We start from the raw sequence: 23,389 nt of genomic DNA, 5'->3' as shown, positions 1-23,389 counted from the left end.
ATTCAACCCAAACCTGGTTGGTGTATCCATATACCCAACATTCTCCCCTTTTGGGTGATATAAATATGTAATGCCTTTACATTCTAAACCCATATTTTCACAACTCTCTAGATGCTTAATAGCACCTTGGGCTTTAGTAAAATGATCAGCTACATTGTCCTCCGACATGCAGTACTCCAGCTGTATCAATTTACTCTGTACAGATTGTCTTACATTAAGATACCTCAAATCTGTATGTTTACTTCTCGTTTTAACTGCAATATTAGTGGCCATTTGAATTGCTGCCTGATTATCTTCATGTACAACTATAGGGTAATTTACCGTTATACCCATATCCTTCAACATTTGTTTGTACATAATCAACTCAGTACACAATAAAGATAAACAGGAGAATTCTGCCTCCATAGTAGACAAACTTATATGCTGTTGCCTTATTGACTTCCAGCCTATTAATGTCTTACCCAGCATTATGGCTGTTCCTGAAGTCGACTTTCTAGTATCTCTTTCTGCTGCAAAACTAGCATCTGCATAAGCACTCAATATGAGATCACCTTTTGGTTCTAAATACAGTGCATGGTGTAATGTTCCTTAAGATATCTTAGGATTCTTTTCAATGCTATCCAATGACATTGAAGCGGATCATTATTGTGTCGTGCCAGCTGATTAATACTAAAAGCAATATCTGGCCTTGACCAATTGCTAATATATGATAAGCTATCAATCAAAGATTGATATAGTTTCTTATCACATTTGGGACTTTGTGTATCCATTTTGCAAATATCCTGACTCATTGGAGTCTTTGCAGGCTTACAAAGTTCCATCTTATAATCTATTAGCAATTTAGATATCTTATCTTCCTGAGATATCTTAAAACCTTTCTGTGTTCTCAGTATATTCAAACCTAGATATCTCTTTATCTCACTTAATTGCTTGATTTTTATCTTCTTGGCTAATGATGTTATTATTTCATTTGCTTCATCATTAGTCTTAGTTATCAGAGCAATATCATCAGTAAACAACAATAATAATGATATTTTCCCATTCTTTTCTCTCTTAAATAGACATGGGTCGGCTAAACCAGCTTTAAACCCTATATTGGTCAGTTCCTTCACAATATACTGGTTCCATTCATAGCCCGATTGTTTAAGACCATAGAGGCTCTTCTTTAATAACCAACAATCATTATCATTGTCTCCTTTAAATCCATTAGGCCTTTTCATATAAACAGTATGTCTTAGTGGAGCGTGCAAGTAAGCAGTTTCCACATCTAAATGGTTAACTATGTATTGCTTGCTTGCTGCCCACACTAATGCTGCCCTTAAAGTTGCTGCTTTCAGACTAGGTGCAAATACTTCATCATAGTCTTTTGCACTTTGTCTAAAACCTTGGGCTACTAGCCTTGCCTTATGGATTGTGTTTCCATCCTTATCTGTCTTTATTTTAAAAATCCATTTACAGCCAATGGGTTTTTCATTACTAGGTAATCTCACGTTTTCATACACTTGCATATCCTTCAGAGACTTCAATTCTTTATTAATTGCTGCATACCAATTGTCTTTCTCTTTAGAAGGATATCTTTTAATCTCATCCACAGTATTTGGGATTCTATTTTCCTGGCACACTGTATTAGCCTGGTATCTTTCAGGCGGTCTAGATATACGTGTAGTCCTTCTGGGTATTACTGGGCTTGGTTGAGTTACTACCTGTTCCTCATCTTCAGCTATTTCTTCCTCTAGGGGCTGTGCTTCTTCCTGTACTTCTTCCTTTACATTATTTTTAAAGTTACAGGGATACTTAATGGGATTTCTATAGGATTCAATAACCACTTCGTTATTGCTATCCTGCTCTAACTTATCCCATCCTACGTGCTCTAGAAATTGGGCATTAGCACTACATAACACCTTAGATGTGCCTTTCTCCCAAAATCTATATGCCCTATGGTTAGCTTGGTAACCAACGAAGAAAAATTGTTTAGCTCTATGTTGCCCTTTACGCCTGAGTTGTGTAGGGATATGCACCCATGCTGGTGCACCAAATGTGTGCAGGTAACTCAAATCAGGCTTCCTGCCATGCCACATGGTGAATGGTATTTCACCAGTGGTTGAGTTAACCACGTTATTTAATAAATTATTAGCACACATTACGGCCTCCCCCCACAAAGAATCAGGTAACCCAGAATCAGTTAACATAGTACGGGTCATAGCCTGCAATGTTTGGCCTCGCCTTTCAATATATGCATTGTGCTGTGGTCTGTATGGTGCAGATGTCTTATGAGCTATTCCAGCTGCCTTTAATATATTCTGGAATTTGCTATTAACAAATTCCGTGCCATTATCTGTCAACAGGGTTATCAGTTGCCGTTTAGTTTTTCTTTCAGCAAACTTTAACCAGTTGAAGAAATGTTGATATGTTTCAGTTTTGCTTTTCATTAAGTAGCAAAACCCATATCTAGAGTAATGATCCATAATGCTCAGTATATATCGAGCACCCCCCATACTGGGTTTCTTTGGACCTATAATGTCTGCAAATACTACTTCTAAAGGTTCTTTAGTTTTGAAACCATTTAGCCTATTTGCAGGCAATATTTTACTCTTATCTTCACAACAGACATTACAACGCAAATACTTATCACAGGGTTTTAACCTTATTCCTTCAGATAACTCTACTGTACGTTTTAGCATTTTAAAATTCACATGCCCCAAACGCCTATGCAATAAATGGATACATTCATTATGAGGCTTGATATTATTAAATACAGTCTGTGCCTTACTATCATGTAAGACATATAATGCTCCATTTAAAGCTGCAGTTACCTTTTTGCCATCTCTTTCCAGTATGCACTTATTATTCTTAAATGTAACCACATATCCTAGTTTATCTAATACTCTTACAGAAAGTAAATTCATTTTTAACTGTGGTACATATAACATTTTTATATTCTGGTTTAAACATGGACAATAAGCAATACCTTCACCCTTGGCCTTGAGGTGCCAACCATTGGCAAGTGATATACGTTGAGAACTTGTAGACATTTTTATAAACTTTGTCTTATCTCTCGTGATGCAGTGGGATGCTCCACTGTCCACCACCCATAAATCACTCTTCACAACACAGTTGTTAAACGTGGCTAGTTCAAAGGATTTCTTTGGCTTCCTAACATTCTGGCTTTTTCCTTTTCTGCAGAATCTTGCCAAATGTCCTCTGCCTCCACAATTAAAACACTTTTTAATTGTGTATGCCGTTGAAGATAACTTCTCTTCTTCCGGGTGCTTTCCTTTACACAGCTGGTTTCTATCAAGCCTTGAAGATAATTTCTCTTCTTTATTAGGCTTATCTTCTCTCAGCTGGTCACATTCAAACCTTCTTCTGGCTTCTTCTAATAGCCTGCCGGTAATCTCAGTTACTGATAAACTGTCTTTTGGCAATACCTCTAATGCAGTCACAAAATCATCATAGCTTCGATCCAAAGAAGACAGTATGATGTATACTTGTTGCAACTCATTAAATATAAGCTCTTTTTCTTGCAATTCTTGAAAAATGCTTTTCATACAGTTTAAATGAGTTAACATGTCTCCATTTATCTCAAGATGTGTTCTAAACAGCTTTCGTGTAAGATTGATATGAGCTCCTACACTGTCTCGAACATAAATCCTCTTGAGATTATCCCAGCAGTCTGCAGCATTTTCCACTCCACGAATATGAATGAGTTGCTGGTCAGACAGAGTGAGACCTATGATGCACAAAGCCTGTTCATTCTTTCGTTCATAGTCCTGTATCAGTTTATAATCCTCTTCATCGTTAGGATTTAAGTTAGATACATCTGGTGGGTTTATTATGTTCCACAAACCTTCTCTTCGTAGAAGTAAACTACATTTCATTGACCATGAAACATAGTTTGTTCCATCTAGTCTGGATATCATGGACAGACTTGGCAAATTTACTTGTGCCATTGCTCTTGTGAAAAATAACTATTTAACAAACAGTTTGTATTTACAGTAATGTGAAACTCCCACCAGCTCTCACTGCTATATCCTGGTTAGTTAGACTGTGCACTCTGCTGGGCCCATAACCAATGTTAGTGTTTGGGGACAAACCCCCAAGCAGAGTGTGCAGCAGCAGTCAAGCCAGGCAGGCAAATGAGAGAGAGAGTGGGCCCAAGAGTATACACACACTGGAGACAAAAACACTGTTTGTGGTTTTAAAATAGTTATTTAATACACACAGAGATTAAGAAGTGTCATTCAGTCCATATGTCAGTATCCAATATATCTATCCAGTTATCAAGTTCATTAACAGTCAATACAATGTTCTTATCTGCTTGTAAATCTTCTCCTTCTGATACCTTTCTCTCAAGGACAACGCTGAATCCTCAGCTCACCAAGCAAACAGTCCTTGTGTTCAGTTGAAATGGTATCTGGCACAGTAGCCTCCAAGAGTAAGCAGATAGACGTTCCAACACAGCAGGCAGCAGACCAGGAACAGAACCAGGTGCATCCAGAAGCCGGGTCTATTACGTTTCCCTTCCTACCTTTATTACTGCCTGCAACCGCACCCACAATGACATTGCAGTTTCTTGTGCTTAAAGCTACAAAACACTTAATCCTAGGTTTACATATTTATTCAACCCAAACCTGGTTGGTGTATCCATATACCCAACACCTTTTACTCTCCCTCAGAAGAAATGGCCTGAGCAATTGAGGCAGCTGAAGCAGAATGGAGGTAAGGAGCTTGACCCAAGGAGCCAGAGTCCTGGCAATACAGTCAACCTGAACCAATTCCAGAGATAGGGACTGAGATGAGGCCGCCTGAATGCCAACCAAGAACCAGCCCAATGAGAGAAGCCCTAGGTCTGGAATGGAAAGAGCCAAGACCTTTGGGATCTGACAACTCCCAAGATTGGAGTCTGCTGCCTCCCTCATGGAGCAGTCGCTGACAGGTCCCCTGGAGCAGTTTGAGCACCTTGAAGTTGGCAGTTATGCTCCATGAACTCAGGGTGGCCAGTTGAGGTGGGTCCTGGCTCAGCTGATGTTCACCTTCCCAGAGCCGGGGTCAGCACGATGTTATAATGAGGTGATAGCATCCTTCTATTTGGCCAGAGATGACGGGAGAACTTGCCCCATACTACTGGCCCAACCCACCAGTGATAGACAGCAGCTGCTACTGTGTCTCAGGGATTTTCAATGACCTTCCACACACACCCTTCACCAACTGATTTTCATGTTGCCATCAGGCTTTCTACCCTGGCCAGGCATGGGTACAATAGCAATGGATGTCTGCCCAAGTGCCAGTTCTGCCACCGGCTCTCGTCCCATAGCTGGCTCCATCGCAGCAACCAGTCCCTGCCCTTTCAGTGCAGCAACCAGTCCCTGCCCTGCCACTCACTGGCAGCCCCTTCTGCAGCACAGCCAGCCCTTCCTGCAGTGGTCCCTGCAGTGCCACCACTGAGATTCAGAGCAACATTTGACGGGACCCCAGGGAAGTTGGCATAATTCCTTAACAGAGCTTGGGCATACATAGACCAGTATGGAGATCAGTAGCAATCTGACCACGACCTGATCTCAGCAATTGGTGACAGAATGAATGAGGGGGAAGCGTAGATAGCCCAGAATGGATAGCCCAGCTACACAATGAGGGGGCTGTTGAACTTGACGATGCCAATAAATTTGTCCAATTAGTTTGGGCCAAATTTAAAGACACGGGCCGTAAAAATGAGAATGAAACCCTAATTAAACTATGAAAAAGGGTAATCAGGCCCTTAAAGAGTTTGGGAGTTTTGAAGAGTGGCAGGAACTCTCAGACACTGGCCCGAATCCCTCCTTATCCACTATTTTAAAGACGCCATTGACCCAGAGATCAGAAAACTGTGTGGCATTTGAGGAGTACCCAACCAGCTGCAGGACTGATATACCATGGCCATGGTGATGGACCAGGAGATCAATCTGCACCTGAAGCCGACACAGGAAAAACAAGTGGGCCAATGAATTCCGGCGAAGCCACCTGAGCCACCGCCTGACCAGCAGACAGGCACCATTAAATGCTACTGATGCGGTCAACTGCTTCACCGGGCTCCCAAGTGCCTAGCTCCTGCACCTGTCCCTCAACCTCGGCCAGCCACTGCAACCAGAAGAAGGCGGACCCCAAGAAAGCCTTCGGACCCTGCAAGACATAGAGGTTCCCCTTCCTGCAAACAAAGATGAGGAACCTCCGGCCAGAGAAGCTCCTCCAGGAACTGTCAACAGAGAAGACAACCTGATGGTGAGTGGAGCCATTCGCCCTTTTGCCGTTAAGATCAAGTTGGTGGTACCCAAGACTGGGATGAAGGGAGAAGTAGAAGCAGTGATAGACACGGGCTGCACCAGATGCCTAATTGGGTTCCCTATTGTTGAGCAATTAGGAATAAAGACGAAGTCATTGGTGCGCCTGATTCATTTTGAGTAAGTGGATGGGGCATTGATAGGTGGAGCCCCTGATACCCAAGTCACAGAATTTGCTAGGTTGGAAATGGGATGGCACCAGGAACTTATAAAGTTTATAGTAGCCCCAAAGATGACCGAATCTGTCATATTAGGACTCACATGGCTAGACAAATGGGCCCCCACAATCAAATGGGAAGATGGTTACAGGAAGATCATAATAGGCATTGGGCCACTGCCACCCATCCCTCCTGATAGTAGTCAGCCACCAACTAGCCCCAGACCATCAGAAGTGGCAGCATCCACTGCAGTGACACTGCCCGGCTACCCCTCAGTCCCTAAGGAATACCGAGACTTGGCCGGCATCTTTAGTGAGGAGGAATGCAATATTCTCCCACCCCATTATTGAGATTTTATAGAAATGTTGTAAAAGATTCAGAGAAATGTGCAATTCCTGACAGTATTTAAAATGCTAAAGATATTGTCAGAACAATTACTGTAAGTTCAGCAGAAGTGGAAAGGGGTTTTTCACAAATAAACATAATAGAGAGAGAGAGCAGAAGTCACCTAATGGTTTCCAATGTAACTAACCTAGTGACTATTAATAGAATTGCCCTACCTCTGCAAGAATGGGACCCTGTTCCTATAGTAAAAAAATGGTTGCAAGCACATCACACAGCTGATGATGATGCTCGCGTAAAACTAAAGAAAACTGCAAGTGAGGATGCCAATAAAAAAGCAATTTAAATAACAGATTTATTGTTTTTTGTAAAGTATTATGTAATAGTTTTTGATTAATATTTTAAAACTTTGTTGTAACAAAACCTAATTGTGTGTACCTTTTTATTATTTAAGCATTAAAGGCACAAAATAATAAACTACCTTTTGTTTTGGTACATGTTTTTTATACTTAACAGTCATTAGGACAAAGAAGTGATGTTGAGTTGGCCACACCCAGCCAGTCAAGTGACCACCAATCCATGACCACCCAGCAAGCCACACACACACACAAAGTCACATGACCACCAAGCCACACCCACAAATTAAGCCATGCCCACAGAGCTGGTTGTTAAAAAATTTGAATCCCACCCCTGGGTGCAGACAAGACTATAACTTGTGCAATAAGCATCTTAAGTCACTTTACTGCTGCACCAATGCAATTGCACTGGATGGGTGTAAAAAGGATTCTCGGGTATTTGAAGGGAATTGTCAGCCTCCACTCCTTTTCTTGACATCTTTTGCTGCTTGCTTCAAGAAACAGGGGGAGGGGTAATGGTATTTGGGAGGGGAAGGGTGCTAGAGAATCAAGACATTTTCTGTGTGAACTACAAAGGAGGGGATGTTTTCCTGCTTACTGTACATCTGCATAGACTTATAGACTTACTGCGCATCTGCATAGCCTAAGCCAAGGTCAACCATCTTGGCATACCAGATGAGTGAGAAACCACCTGAAAATGTACCCCACATGACATTATAAACACATCAGATTGGATGACCAGTCTGGACTCTTGGGGGAGGGAGCCTGGGATAACTTTCAATGTGTAATATTCGTGCCTATTTGCCTCATATCTTGCTTTTCTTTTGTTGCTATCACTTCAAACTCAGTAAAAGTACTTTTTCTCGATCTAAATGGAATTGAAGGATTCTTTTCTTGGGTTTTGAATGAGGCACACTTTACATTAAGCAAGATCCCTCTTTACCAGCCCATCCAGAGTTAAACTCTGCCGTGGGGCTTGAAGAAAAAAAATGTCTAACCAAGGTAGCGATCAAGAAGAGTTGGGAGCTGTTGGATCTACCCCTTCACAGTTCCTCTGCAGTCAAGGGGAAATTGAGCTGCTGTCTGTGTTGCAGATTGAGGAGAAATTGGTGGTTTGTCCCAAATGGTTTTGGGGAGTAGGATGGATGGAAATGCCAGAGGAGTTCTGCTTGGGGTGATGGGGTGGACACCGGTGGGGAGACACCAGCAGGGAGAAGCTGCCTGGCAGGAGGAAAAAAAACAAGACCTCTTGCTGACCCAAGCTTTGCATTTATTGCTTGAAGCTCTAGAGAATCAGAGAGCTAGAGAAAGATATGCATTGCCTGCATGTGAAGAGGCTGATGAAGCAATGGGGGAGGGGGGAGGGCAGAGACTTATGCAATCCCAGAAGTGCTTCCTATAGCCCAGCCAGGGCCAGTGCAGGCTGCATGAGTTCCAGTGGTAGCCCAGGCACCCCAAGTGCGGGGGGCAGCTCTTCAGAGGCACCAAATTCCAAAAGTTCCTCCGCTGGAAGTAAAATACGGAGGGGATTCTATGGATTTGGGATTCTTCTTAGCCCAAATTTGGAATCATATGGAGGAATATGGGAATGATTTTGCCTCAGAAACAGCCAAAGTGATGTGTGTCACCAAAGTGCTAGAATGGATAGCCACCCTTCATAATGATGATGCCTCTCAGCTAGGGGATTATGGCAGGTTTATGGAGGCTCTACATGCTTGGTTTGAAGATCCCCTTGCTGAACATAAGGCAAGAATTAGGATGAAAACCGTAATCCATGGGCAAAGGTCAGTCGCTGAATACACCCAGGAATTTCAGGAGTTGGCGTGCCACATGTGAGGTTGGTCCCAAGCGGCCCCGATGGAAACTTACAAAGATGGGCTGAATGAGGACATCTAACAAAGCTGTATCTCCAGAGGGGCTCCTCGAGATCTTCAACACTGGTATATGTTGGCAGCCGATGTCAAGATTGATTTCACCAGAAACAATGCAGGGGTGACCCCAATTGGAGTAAGCCTCCACATACTGCTCCAAGAGAGGCTCCTAAAGTTCAAAAGAGTGGATCAGTGGTGAAACCCAAGTCCACAGCATGCTTCCAGTGCAGAAAGGAAGGTCACTGAGCTGCCGATTGCTGCACTAAACTGAATGTCAAAGGAACATCTGTCGGAGGGAAGAAAGTTGAAAAACCTCCAGCCAAGCAGCATGAAACAGCCCCAAAGGCCATGGAGCTCATTGAGTTCACTCCTCCAGGAAAAGGAGTTGGGAACTGACTACCTCAGGCGATAGTGAGTCCGATTCCAATGTTGATCCTCTGGTAAGTAAACAAGTGGGCCCCATGACCCAATTCCATCCCAGTGGAATTAAGGGTGCCTTCATCTGGCACCCAGGGGAAGATGTTAGCACTGTTGGACTTTGGGTGCAAATTGGGGTTGATATTAAGAATGTTGAAAACACCCATAGAATTTTGCCAGTTAGATAGATCAGTGGCTGGGGATGGCTGGGCCTATTTCATAATGGAGCCAGTGGAAATGTCAATGGGGAAACACCAAGAGACTTTGTGTTTTATTATGGCCCCAGGGATGAAGCATCCCCTTTTACTTGGATTACCCTGGCTTCAGAAATAGAACCCTCAGGTGGACTGGGGAAAGGGTCTGCTGTGCATTCATTCTGCCCAGCTGCAGAAGGGGGAAAACCCCTAGTAAGGCCCCAATGACTCTAAGGAGCTGGCATCAGTGGCAAGTGAGCACATTGCAAGGGAGGAGAAAATTCCAAAAGAATATTGGGATCTCAGGAAGATTTTTAGCGAGAAGGCTTCAGATATGCTCCCACCCCATTGCCTCACTGACTGCAGCATAGAGATCCTTCCTGGAGTGAAACTCCCAAAGCCAAAACTGTATTCGATGACACTGCAAGAACTGGAAGAATTGCAGTCTTTTATTGATAAAAACCTAAAATGGGGTTTCATCCAGCCTGCTAGGCCCTGAGTGGCTGCCCCAGTGTTGTTCTGAGAAAAAAAAAGATGGCTCTTACAGTTAATGTGTTGATTATAAAAACTTGAACACCGTTTCCATAGAAAATGTTTACCTGCTCCCTTTAATGAAGGACATGTTAGCTCACCTAGCCAAAGGTAAGATCTTCACTAAGCTTGATTTGAGAGAAGCTGACTATAGAGTTCAAATTAAGGAGGGGGATGAATGGAAGACTGCATTTAACTGCCCTTTGGATTGCTTTCAGTTTAACGTACTTCCATTTGGCCTGCAAGGAGCTCCAGCTATATTCATGCAACTGATAAATGAGGTGTTGCATGAACACCTGTACAAGGGAGTGTTGGTTTACTTAGATGATATTCTTATAAAGAGGCACACCATGGAGGAGCACATAAAGTTGGTGCAATCAGTTTTGAAAAAACTCCAGGCTGCCGAACTGTATGCTAAGCTATCAAAGTGTGAGTTTCACCAAAGGAAAATTGATTACCTGGGGCACCGCATATTGCATGAAGGGATAGAAATGGACCCAGAGAAGATTTTGGAATTGGCTCCCCCATGCACCAGAAAACAATTACAAAGTTTTCTAGGTATTGCTAATTTCTATCATCAATATTTCCTGGCATTTGCAAATATTGTGTTACCTATTACAAATCTCTTAAAGACAAAAGGAGAACTTAAACCAAAGCCCACAATTGGCTGTCCCAGAGCCCAAGGAAAGGGGAATGTTGACCTTTCTAATGATTTAACTGAATAGTTAAAAGGAGTGTTAAAATTGGATGATTGGTTTTTATCCCTCTCAAATGTTTGTACTATTCGTGACAGCCTGGCATGGGTGGGTGCAAAGTCATACGTCCCTGCCAGTCTTAGAGGAGCCATTCTAAAACATGCCCATGATTCAAATGTTGCCAGATATTTTAGCAACAAGTTAAATGGCAGTTCTGGTGGCCATCTTTGAAAAAAGACATAGAAACTTATGTCACCAGTTGTCCAGTATGTGCTTTGGCAAAATGGCCCCTGGTAAACCAGCTGGTCTGCTTCAGAATGTTGCTCGGCCAAATGCCCCGTGGAAAGAAATCTCCATGGATTTCATTGTGGAACTACCTGAGAGTGGGGGAAACACAGTCATTTGGGTGATTGCTGATCTATTTTTCAAACAGGTACTCTTTGTATCTTATGCAAAGATTCCCTCTGCTAAAACATTGGCTAAACTATTTATTCTACATCTGTATAGACTACATGGTGTTCCTAAATGCATAATTTCAGATAGAGGGGTACAATTCACTTCTAACTTCTGGAGAGAATTTTTGAAATTATTAGGCTCTGCCCCAGCTCCACCCACCATCCTCAAACTAATGGGGCTTGTGAATGAACTAACTCAGTACTGGAACAACTATAATGACCTTAGATGTTATGTAAGCAGATGACTAGGCTGATTTATTGCCCTTTGCAGAGGTTGCACTTGGTTTACACCATTTGTACCCATTCCAGAGCTCCCTCAGGAGAAACCCCAAATTCTATGCCTGGTGGAGTGGATAACCCAGCTCCAGCTTACCTGACCTGTTACCCATAAAGCATTAGATTATGTTTATCAAGCCTATAAAAACAGGCAGAAAAGAAAAGAGTTCTACAGAGAAACTACCAAGTGCGAGATAAGGTCATTTTGTCCACTAAGTACTTACTAACCACCCAGAAGTCTAAGAAATTGGGGCCCAAGTATGTTGGACCCTTCCCAATTGTACGAGTTATGAATCCTGCCACAGTACAGTTAGAACTGCCAAAAACTCTAAGAATCCACCCTGTATTTTATATTAGTTTACTGGAAACTGAACATACCTCCCCTCTTCGAACTGACCAGCCTGCCCCTCCAGTTCCCCTCCTATTTGAAGGTGAACAGCATTTTGAAATTTCTGTTTTAAATTTGGGGCTAGCCTACTGCTGTGCCAGAATGGTTTTTTCTTCATCCTGATTGGTTGGGAGTCTTGGTCTGTGTTTATTGGTCTTGGAGTTTGCTGTGTTCTGCTTGATTGGTGTTTCTAATATCTTCTGTCTGTTTTATGGCTTTTTTTGTCTTGATTGGCTGGCAATCAAGCCTGATTGGCTGGCAATCAAGCCTGATTGGCTGGCAATCAAGCCTGATTGGCTGGCAATCAAGCCTGATTGGCTGGCAATCAAGCCTGATTGGCTGGCAATCAAGCCTGATTGGCTGGCAATCAAGCCTGATTGGCTGGCAATCAAGCCTGATTGGCTGGCAATCAAGCCTGATGATGGCAGATGAGATTCTGCCGAAACGTTGCTACAACTTTAAAAGCACAACTATAATGACGTGGGAAATTACCCGAACAAAGCTGAATACCATACATGTAAGTACGTACATATATATATGGATTAAGCCTTATTACATCAATATATATATGCATAGACTAAGCCAAGGTCAACCATCTTGGCATACCAGATGAGTGAGAAACCACCTGAAGATATACTCCATATGACATTATAAACACATCAGATTGGATGACCAGTCGGGACTCTTGGGGAAGGGAACCTGGGATAACTTTCAATATGCAATATTTGTGCCTATTTGTCTCAGATCTTGCTTTTCTTTTGTTGCTATCACTTCAGACTCAGTAAAAGTACTTTTTCTCAATCTAAATGGAATTGAAGGGTTCCTTTCTTGGGTTTTGAATGAGGCACACCTGACAGGAACTGTGAATTTGGGTCTTCAAATCCTGATGCAGAATCAGTTACAGAACAAACCACAATGGATATGGAGCATTCCCCTAGGAAGGGGTGGGTTGTAGTCAACAATATAGAAACATAAGTTAGAACACCTTAAGACAAAGTATTTTATAAGATGGCTAAATATATTGCCAGTTACTAAAAACAAAACAAAAACAATCCAAAAGGACATATTTCATCATCACAATATGTCTCATCTCTAGCTCATAGATACATTTGAAGTAAATCAGAGGACTGTCAGACTTGTAGAAAATTCTGAATAATCTGAATCATGTAGTTAAATCTACTCTAATAGATTTTATTCATGAGGAAATATAGTACAATGTATCAAAATATTGATATATTTTAAAATACATCTTCATCTGTTTTACAGACATTTACAGAGGGAATGGTAAAAATATTTATACATTGTACCATTTAAGAATCCAACTGAAGATCACCATGAAGCAAAATTTCAGCTTTAAAAGAAGTGTGTGCAACATGTTTATTTCTATTGTGCAAGTCTTATGTACAATCCCTGAAAGCTAAACTAGACAGTGAATTTTGTTGTTCTCTCCTAAAATTATTTTATACTACTATAAATGGATGGCACATTATGAATGCATGGTGGGTCACAGTTAGACCAGAAGCAGCAGAACATATTACATATTTTATAACATGGCTCAGAGGCAAGTTTACTATTTCCAGATACTGTTTTGACTTCTTAGAAATTTAGACTTCTTAATAATGATGTAGATTTTAATCAGAAATTTTTCTATGGCAGAAATGACAGAAATTATGATTAATACTGTTCTATCTAACATGAACGTCTCTACCTCTCCTTTACAACTACATAAATTAATGACCACTGAGACATTTGGTATAGTATAAGTACTTCTTCAGTGAATGAGTCAAGATTTTAATATTCTGTTGGCTTCCGGTTTGAGCCTCCTTGCGGACAGACCGACACCACGATTGTGTGCGATTTTGATCCATACTCACCACTGGAGCGCCCCGAGCCAGCTGGTTTCAGGGCTAAGCCACCCCATAGAGGTGGTGAAGGGGGGGGAGACTGCCAGCAGGGTTGAGGAGAGCCGCATCTCTCCTCCTCAGCTGGCCATTACTCTCTTTCCCTAAGGCAGTTGCAGCGGTGGTCAGAAATGGCCACCTCAAAGAAGAACTCGACCAGAAAAGAATGTGCAGGAGGAAGTTAAGAAGAGAAAGTTTTGGTTGACCAGGTTAAACTGCAACTTAGGTACCTGGAATTTAAACTAAAAAAAAAAGTAACATTGTTCCCAAAGAAGACTTTGAAGCAGCGAAGGAGAGAGAAAAGGGAAAGGATTTGGTTTTTTTCTTCTCTCCCTTTTCCTATACTGACAGCTAAGAGATTTAAATAAGAAATTGGGAAAAAAAATCCACTTTGACATCGATAGGCATTTAAGCTGAAAATAAATTGTCAAAGGGATAATAAAGATTTCTGGATACTTAAAAGCATTTAAAAGCAGGAAAGGAGAGAAAAAGAATAAAAGGGCAGGATCTGGAAAAAAGGGAGGAGACTGCCTGGAATTAAAAGGAATTTACAGTAAAACCTCAACAAGACTTTTAAAAGATACATTTTAACTGAAACTTGGCAACAAAATAGTAGAACCCCAGGAAGAGAAAGTGGAAAAAAGAAGCATGAAGAAACAGCTTGGGAGTATTTGGATTATTTGGTGATCTCTGGATTTTTGGTTATTGCATTTAAATGACTAAAATCAATCGGGTGGTTGTTTAAAAGTGTTTAAATGGCACTACTTTTAGATGAACTGAAAATGGAACTTAAAAAGTACAAAGAAGATGCACAAGAAGGTAGAGGTTCTTTTGGCTTCATATTTCAATTCTTAGAAATGGAGATTGGGAACTATGAGAAAAACAAGAAATGCCTGCAGAACAAGAAGACTGGGACAAAGAAGAAGCCATCTTTAATGAACAAGTAATCTTAGGTGAGGGAAAAAAGGAAAGGGGGGAAAGAGAATGGAGAATTTAAGACTTAAAAAAACAACCAAAGAAAATAAAAATAATTCAAAAAATAAGTATAATATTAGAAAGCAACAGAAGAGGGGAATACAGAAGAGTAATAGAGGTAGGGAGACAAGGGGGCAAAAAGGGGAGAGGGAAGAAGAGAGGGAAGAAGGAAAGGAAAAGAAGTTATAAAGGACAGAAACAAGATATGGAGAAACAGGGCCTATTTAGAGATAATGGGTGAAAATTTAATTGAAAAAGGGATTCTGCAAAGGTACATAAGATAGTATTGTTAGATTAGAAATAGGAATAATTTTAGAAAATATGAAACAATGTATGATTAAAATGATGGATAAAATACTTATTGTAATCTAGTGAAATGTTAATAAATAAATGAAATAAAATGAATGAGAGAATTGAATTAGGAAAGGATGGGAACATTTTAATTATTTAATGTTTTATAAAATATAAGGGAAGAGAAATACGGGGGGAGGAATTAATTACGGAAAGCTTATAAGTGTTCCCAAGGAAGTATGATATATAATTGAAAAGAAATGTTAAAGATGTTAAGACTTTAATGAATACTAATGATAGAACTTAATTGGAATGGAGTGAATGTTTTAATTACATATATTTATAATCATTTTTTAAAGAATATAGTGTGTATTTTAAGAATGTACCAAGCAGAATTCAATTGGAATTTATGTATTATATTGAATGTTATAACCTCAAGATATATATTGAAGCTTAAATAAGAGTTGAATGGATAAAATTAAAAGATATAAAGGTGTCATACTCCAATTAGTAACTACAGGAGAAAATTTGTTTAATGAGAAAAGAAAATATGAAATTGAAACAGGACAGACAAAAGTATAAATATAATGATTTGAATTGAGATGAGATAATTGAAATAAAATTGAGAAAATTAAGAGAGGAGAAAAACTATGTAGAAAATGTAAAACAGTAATAAGATATGGAATAGAACATAAAAGTGAGCATAAAATTGAGTTTGTGTCTGTATGAAGAAGGGTAACCTGGGACCATGCTATTTTCAAAAAAAGATGTTTTATTTGTATTATGGGTTTTTTTGTGAAAACCCAAATAAAACTTTCAACAAAAAAAAAGATTTTAATATTCTGAGAGAACAAGGTAATTTTTCTCCAGATATGTTTTCAACGTTATCCATGATTATATATTTTCATCATGCCTGTCCTTACACAAAATTACTAATATTTTCATAGTATTTTGTAAGGGAAGGCAGACATAAATTGCACGTCTCATATTCTCTTCCAAAGAAAATAATTTCAAAAATGCCCTCCAATCCTCAGGGAACCACACTAATTACTAATACTCAGTAGCCACATTGTTACAACTCCAACAACAAATAGATGTACAAATGACCAACTTACAGGTTGCCACAATATAACTAATGCAACAACTGGGACAGAATTTTCCTCAACTAACAAAAGGAAAGCATATTTTACTCTTGTTATTGTTAATTTGGAGGGTGGAACTTTCTGTTCTTGTAGATCCTGGGACAACTACTATCTTCATAGACATAGAAATGGTAAAGAAGTTAAAATTGCTGACCTAATCCCTATAAAGCCTAATGATTCTTAAAAGTATGTATGGTAGCCAACGGTATTTAGTCTATTATGTGGTTTTTTTCTAGTCCATGGCAATTAGAAACTTAGCTTTGAGTAAGGTATTGGTGACCTGTAACAACTGTAGTCCACAACAAAGCAAGAGAACTAGTTGCCAAAATCCAAGTCCAAGCATTCAAAGCAAGGTTGTATTGTACAGGAAGTAAAGATTGTTGGAATTAATATCAGATTTTGCTATTTACAAATAAAACAGAGTTATCAAAGTAACAAGAATCAAAAAGCTCAGATTAATAATATTAGATAAAAGGAATTAATGGAGCAAATCAACTTTAATGGAAATCTCTGAATTCTGTTGCAACCCCATAAACATTCAAAACATGTTCTTAAATATATACTGTATAGTTTTAAAACAGCTATAGGTTTATCTGTACTGTAAATTTTTTTAACTTTCCTTACCATCAGTAACTTGAACTTCATCATTAATTGGGAATGACTTGCTCTGAGAAAGAGTTAACATTGCAGTATCTTGGAGTATTTGTGAAGCAGTTGTCCCAGGAACCACACCAGTTAATAGCACTTCTATCTTTTCCTCCAATCTACTGCAGGCACGGCAGCATACAACAGCTAGAAAAAATGTGTGAGATATTTTTTAGTTTTCATAACTTTATCTTTGAGCATATTATACATGAAGAGCCATTGTAATATGTAGAAGACGCTTGTTACAAAAGTAGTCAGCATCTTAATTTGAAGGATATGTTTCTCACGCTTGAAAATCACAGTATTATCACAATATTTATAACAACATTTACACATCTCTGAAATATATACCAAAAGAACTTTTTTAAAAAAAAATTAAAATAAACTTTATTTACAAGAATTAAAAACATACAAATTTGAAAATACAAAACCAATAATGTATACATAACACATTCCTCTTTCTATTTGATATTGAATTTGATACATCCTGGTAATCATTACTAATCTCACATTTCCATTAACTATCAAATCTTAATCACTGTGCAACTTGCAATACTTTACTAACCTTCTCGTTGGATTATAACTATTTATTAATTAATAATAAATAATAATATATTCATACTTTTTAAATAATAAATAATAAAATATAGGGAATATAAAATGCTAGTAATAATAATGTAGAAGAAAAGAATATTTAACACCTTTGTTATTCTTGTACATTTCATAAAGACAGTTGAATATAATTTGTTGCTAGGGTTCATTCGTTTTCCCTTTACGGTCTACCCAGTTGTACCATTTGTCCCATACCCTATAATAATCTGTGTCCTCCTTCCCATTGATTTTGAGTGTGAGCCTCTCCCATTGGGCACACTCATACGTTTTTTGAATAGTAATATGTATCGGTGGTACATTTGGATTCTTCCAATATTGTGCTAATGAAATCCATGCCACCGTCAATAAGTGGATGGTCAGATATCTTACTTAAGGGGAACAATCCCCTTTAATCATTCCCAACAAGAACAGTTCAGGTTTCCACTCCAGCCCACACTCTGTAATTTCTTCTATCCACTCTTTTATTTTTAACCAATACTTCTTTGTCTCAGGGCAGGTCCACCATAGATGGAAATAAGTGCCAAAGGGAAATTTGGCATTTAAAAGAACTTTTTATTCATTCATGTAAAAAATAAATCTTGGTCTTCTTTCATCTTAGTCTGGAGCTACAAACTGCTTTAAAGTTCCTGCCTATTAGTATGTAGAGATGGTGTCAAGAAACATATCCATCCATTCACATTGGGCTATTTAGTGCAGATTGTAATCCAAGCAGAATTTGTGACCCTCGGATATAGTTCAGGAGGCATCTGAATCTCCTATTATCCAGTAAGGATTTAGAACTCCAATAAGCTGTGAAACACCTATTTAATTAAAAAAGAAGATACAGAAGAAAGGCCTGATCCCAATGAAATCAACTGCATATAGCCTTCCAAACACTATAATAATCCAGATAAGAGCAGGGGTGGGTTTCTACTGGTTCGCAACGGTTCTATAGAACCTGTTGTTAATGTCACCGGTAGTTCTCAGAACCGGTAAAACCGACCCCTGATTGGCCCCGCCCCTCTCCACCACTCCTACGGGCCAAAAACAGGTTTTTATTACTGAGAATGTGCAAATATCCCTTCCTCATTCTCCCCTACCTGCCCTCCCTTCACTGCCCCGGCCCCTGCCCCTATCCGCTGCTCCAAAGTAAAAAAAAACCCATTTTTTTTAAAAAAAACAGGGTTTTTTACTGCGCATGCACGAAAATCCCTTCCGCATTCTCCCCCACCCGCCCCTTCCTTTGCTGCCCCAGCCCCCACCTCATCCGCTGCAAAGTAAAAACCCTTTTTTAAAAAAAAAACATTTTTGACTGCGCATGTGGGAAAATCCCTTCCGTAATTTGCAAATATCCCTTCCTCATTCTCCCCTGCCCACCCCTCCCTTTGCTGCCCCAGCCCCACCCCTATCCACTGCTCCAAAGTTAAAAACCCAGTTTTTTAAAAAAAACAGGTTTTTTTACTGTGCACGTGCAAAAATCCCTTTCTCATTCTCCCCGCTCTCCCCGCCCTGCCCCTACTTATAGCGCATGTGCGCTAATTACAAACATTTACCCACATGGCGTCATCGCTCACACCACCACCAGCAGCAGTGAAGCAGCAGCAGCAGCTGAGCCAGCCTGCTGGCCAGCCAGCCAGCTGTCCGTCCCTGCCTGCCTTTTGCTGTCTTGCTGAGTGAGGGCAAGCCGCAAGCCCCAGTCACCACCGCCGCTAACTGTCCTCACCCGGCCAGCCTGCCTTGCCCTGCCTGCCTCCCACTGCCATCACTAGCCATCCTCACTCGCCCTGCCTGCCTACCCCGCTGCCAGCCTCCGAAGACATGGATTGGTAAGTACGATCCTCCAACCCGGTCGCCTACCTACCACCGCCAGCCCTGGTTGCCCGCCCCATCTTCCCTCACCCGTGGCCCTCCATTGTTGCTGCCTTCCCTTCCCACCACTGATTGGTAGTGAGGACGCAAACCAGCAACTCCTGCTGCTGGCCCGGTCCCCTACCTCCTCCTGCCACCTCCGCTGCCAGCCCAGTTGAGAGCCGACTCCTGGGCCGGCTGTCCTCACCGCAGCAAGCGAGAAGATTGAGGAGGACCCCGGCATAGTTGGCTAGCCAACTTGCCTGTCTCCTTTTTGGTAAGTTGCTTTTTTATATTTATTTATGTATTTATTTATTTTTTTACTATCTGATTTTGTTTTTATTAATCATAAAAACAAAATGTACTAAATAAATAAATAAACACATAAATAAATATTATTTTACTATTCATCTTGATGCTTCTTTCTCCTTTGTTTAAAGAAACATCAAGACGAATAGTAAAATATTTTTTATTTATGTATTTATTTATTTCTTTAGTATCTGTTTTGTTTTTATGATTAATAAAAACAAAAACAGATAGTAAAAAAATAACTAAATACATAATTTAAAAAAGCAACTTACCAAAAGGGAGAAAGGCAACTTCTTGTTACATTGATGTTATACATTATCTGTTTCTGCTTAAATCAATATATAGCAACATCAGTGTAACAAGAAGTTGCATGCAGGCCCTTCCGGTTTGCCAGGCTTCAGTGGCGGTGGGGATTTGTGACTGTGCGCGATCCCTGTTGCGCTAGCCATCTTGGTGCCTCCGATCCTGATGGGTCTGGAGGATAAGGCTGCCCCGTAGAGGCAGCCGAAGAGAGGGAGGATCTGGGAAGGGGTTTGGGGGTGTCGCAGACCCCCTCCTCACCCAGCTTAACCTCCTTTTCTCAAGGCGGTGGAGCGGCAGTCAGCAATGGCCGCCACAAAGAAGCCAGCAGCTGGAAAAGATTGTGCTGGAGGAAGAAGGAGAAAGAAGAATCAGAAGTGAAAGTGTTGGCTGAGCCGGGAAAATAACAACCTTTAAAACCCTGGAACGGAATTGCTTGAATTACCTGAAAGATACATTGTATCCCTAAGAAGAGAAAAGCGGCAGAGAAAGCTGTCAAGGGAAAACTTTTATTCACTCTCCCACCCCATAGAAATAGCAGACGGAGACTTGGAAAATATATTTGGGCACTGAAGGTAATTTAACTTGAAAGTTATGAGAGAAAGGATTTTGGACTTTGGATTAACAACTTCAGAAATTGGAAAACCCATATTTGAGGTATGGATTTCTGAGCGTTTAAAAGGAAATTGCTGTTGTAAGTTGGGGGGAGAGGAAAAAAAATTTTTTGGAGCAGAGCTTGAAAAAGGAGGAGACTGCCTAGAACTTTAAAGAAAGATATACTTCAATGGGAACTTTTTGATCAATTAGTAACCCCAGAAAGAGAAATAGAAGAAGGAAAAAAAAAGTATTAAAAGAAATAGTTTATTTGGATCCTTTAGTGACTTTGGAATTTTTTGGAATTATTCTTGATTAAAAATACTTGGGTGGTTGTTTTTGAAGAAGTTTTTCTCTTCATGATGGCATTGCTTCTGGATGAATTAAAAATTCAATATCAAAAATATAAAAAAGAAGAGCAAGATGGAAAAGATACTTTGGGCACTTTTTTTCAATTTTTAGAAATGGCGGTATGCACTTATGAAAAACTGACTACGCAGCAGGATGACTGGAATAAAGAGGAAGAAGAAGCCATCTTGGATGAACAATGGGTTTTCTTTGGGGAGGAGGAAGAGGAAAAGAAAAAGGGGATTTTAAGGTTTGAGAAAACAATCCAAAAAGAGAAAAATGAGATGAAAGGTGGATACAAGGTTAGAAAACAACAGAAAGGGGATAAGCAGAAGAAGAAAAGGGAGGAGGAGAGACAATGGGGTAAAAAAGGCAAGGAGAAAAATAAACAAGAGAGAAAGGAGGGGATGAAAAGCCTTAATGGTGGGAAGCAAGACTTAAAGAAACAAAATCTATTTAGAGACAATGGGTAAATTTAATTGAAAAAGGGATTCTGGAAGGTACATAAGAGTGTGTTTTTGTATGTGTATTTAGAGTAAAATGTGTATTAATATACATGATTAGCTTTTTAATGGTATCTATGGTGGGTTATATGCTTCTATTTTGAAATTGTAGTGTACTTGCTTTTCTTATAAAATTTATTGTGTAATTTTAGAATGTAGTAATCAGAATCCCAATATAATATAAGTGTTATATTAAGCATTAAGTTAGGGGAAAGAGTCAAAGGCGTTACTCCAATCAGTGTACAGGAGAAGTATATTTAAAGAGAAAAGATGGATGAATAACTGGAAAAGAACAGACAAAGAATGATAAGTATTATGAATTGTATTGAGATAAGATAAATAAAATAAAACTAAGAAAGATAAAAGAGGGAAGAAGCTATATAGAAAATTGAAAATGGTAATAAGATATGGAATGATATATAAAGTAAATATGATTTTTGAATTTGCATCTGTGCGAAGAGTTTTAACCCGGGATTAAGCAGATTTCAGAAATGATGTTTTTTATGTTTTATGTCTTGTATGTTTGTGTATTGTTTTTTGAAAGGCAAAAAAATTTAATTAGTAAGAAATATAATCTGGATAATAGAATGAAAAAGAGAAATTGGGATAAGATATGAAGTTGAGCAGATAACGTAAATATACATATTACAATTTGGAAATATTTTGTATGTTCTACTGGTTTTTCCAGAAAGATCTTTTATGTTATTATGCCTTGATTGTCTGTGTATTCTGTAAAGTTAATAAAATCTGTTTAAAAAAAAAAAAGAAGTTGCATGCATACATAAATGAAATTTTTTAAATAAAAGTGTTTTATTTTTTAAAACAAAAACATAAAACATAAACCATCTTCAGTTACATAGTGTGTTGGTTGGTACAAATAACTTGTGCACAATCTCTGCAGTCTTTCCTTTCCAATTTGCATTAATCCTTATATCATGCTAAGCAATTTGCCACTAAGCGAGCATCTGGTCATTAAGTGAGGACCATTTAAATTTGGGTTGCCAGCCACATGGCCACCTGCCTGGGCCTTGCCAGGGCCTCCCCAGGCCTTGGAAACTGGCAAAAAGCACTTGCTAAGCAATTGGCCACTAAGCGAGCACCTAGTCAGTAAATGAGGACCACTTAAATTTGGGTTGCCAGCCACATGGCCACCCCCACCCCAGTCACATGACCACGTAGCCATACCCAATCAACAAGCCACTTCCACTCCAGTCACATGACCACATTGTCCATTATTTCCACCATTAATATTCTTCCATCTTCACCAGCATAAATCAATTTTGCTGGGATGGCCTCTTTAATATATAAAACCACTCCTCTTTTCTTACATTGAGTCAGAAAAGTAAATATTTTCCCTAATTTTGGCTGTACTAACAATTGTTCATGTTGCTTTTTAATGTGTACTTCTTGTAAACAAATTATGCCAAATTTTAATTTCCCTAATTTATGAAAAATCTTCCTTCTCTTAGCTAGCAGCTGAATTCAGTCCATTTATATTCATTGTAATCAATTTTTTCTCTTCCATGATTATATTTTAGTTTAGCCGCTCTCGTAGATCTTGGTTCACATTGGTCTTTGATATCCACCTGTCCACCTACTGTGCCTTCTTCTTTTTCAATCTCCATTTGTTCCTCTTGAAATTCAATTAATGAGACCTCTTTTTCTGCCTCTTCCTCTCTCCTTCCAAAAAATTCTGCGTAGAAAAGTTCTGCTTTCTCAATTGAATCAATTCTGTGTCTCTGTTCTTGCCATGTAAACATCAGTCCTTCTGGGATCAGCCATCTGTAATTCACCTCCTTTTTCAATAGCACTTTGGTCAAAAATCGATATTCTCTTCTCATCTCTCTCACTCTTCTGGGTATTTGTTTTAAGACCAAGATTTCTTTGCCTTTACATTTCAGCGTCTTCTCTCTTGCCGCTTGTAAAATTTGTGTTTTGATATCTT

At 39.6% G+C, this 23,389-nt stretch overlaps 1 protein-coding gene across 1 annotated transcript in view; it reads right to left on the bottom strand.

Annotated features, from left to right (window-relative positions):
- Positions 1-23,389, bottom strand: part of CFAP47 (cilia and flagella associated protein 47) — a 410,718-nt gene that overhangs the window by 97,007 nt on the left and 290,322 nt on the right. The window contains exon 37 of the mRNA XM_087937909.1: positions 16,931-17,098. Within this exon, the coding sequence (XP_087794035.1) occupies positions 16,931-17,098 (168 nt within the window). The remainder of the gene's footprint in view (positions 1-16,930; positions 17,099-23,389) is intronic.

The sequence above is a fragment of the Pseudonaja textilis genome, chromosome 7 (assembly GCF_049901715.1).
Source record: "Pseudonaja textilis isolate UNSWEBS1 chromosome 7, rPseTex1.2, whole genome shotgun sequence".
NCBI classification, from domain to species: Eukaryota; Metazoa; Chordata; class Lepidosauria; order Squamata; family Elapidae; genus Pseudonaja; species Pseudonaja textilis.
The sequence above is the reverse complement of the archived record's forward strand: the minus strand, read 5'-3'. Positions and strand labels throughout refer to the sequence as shown.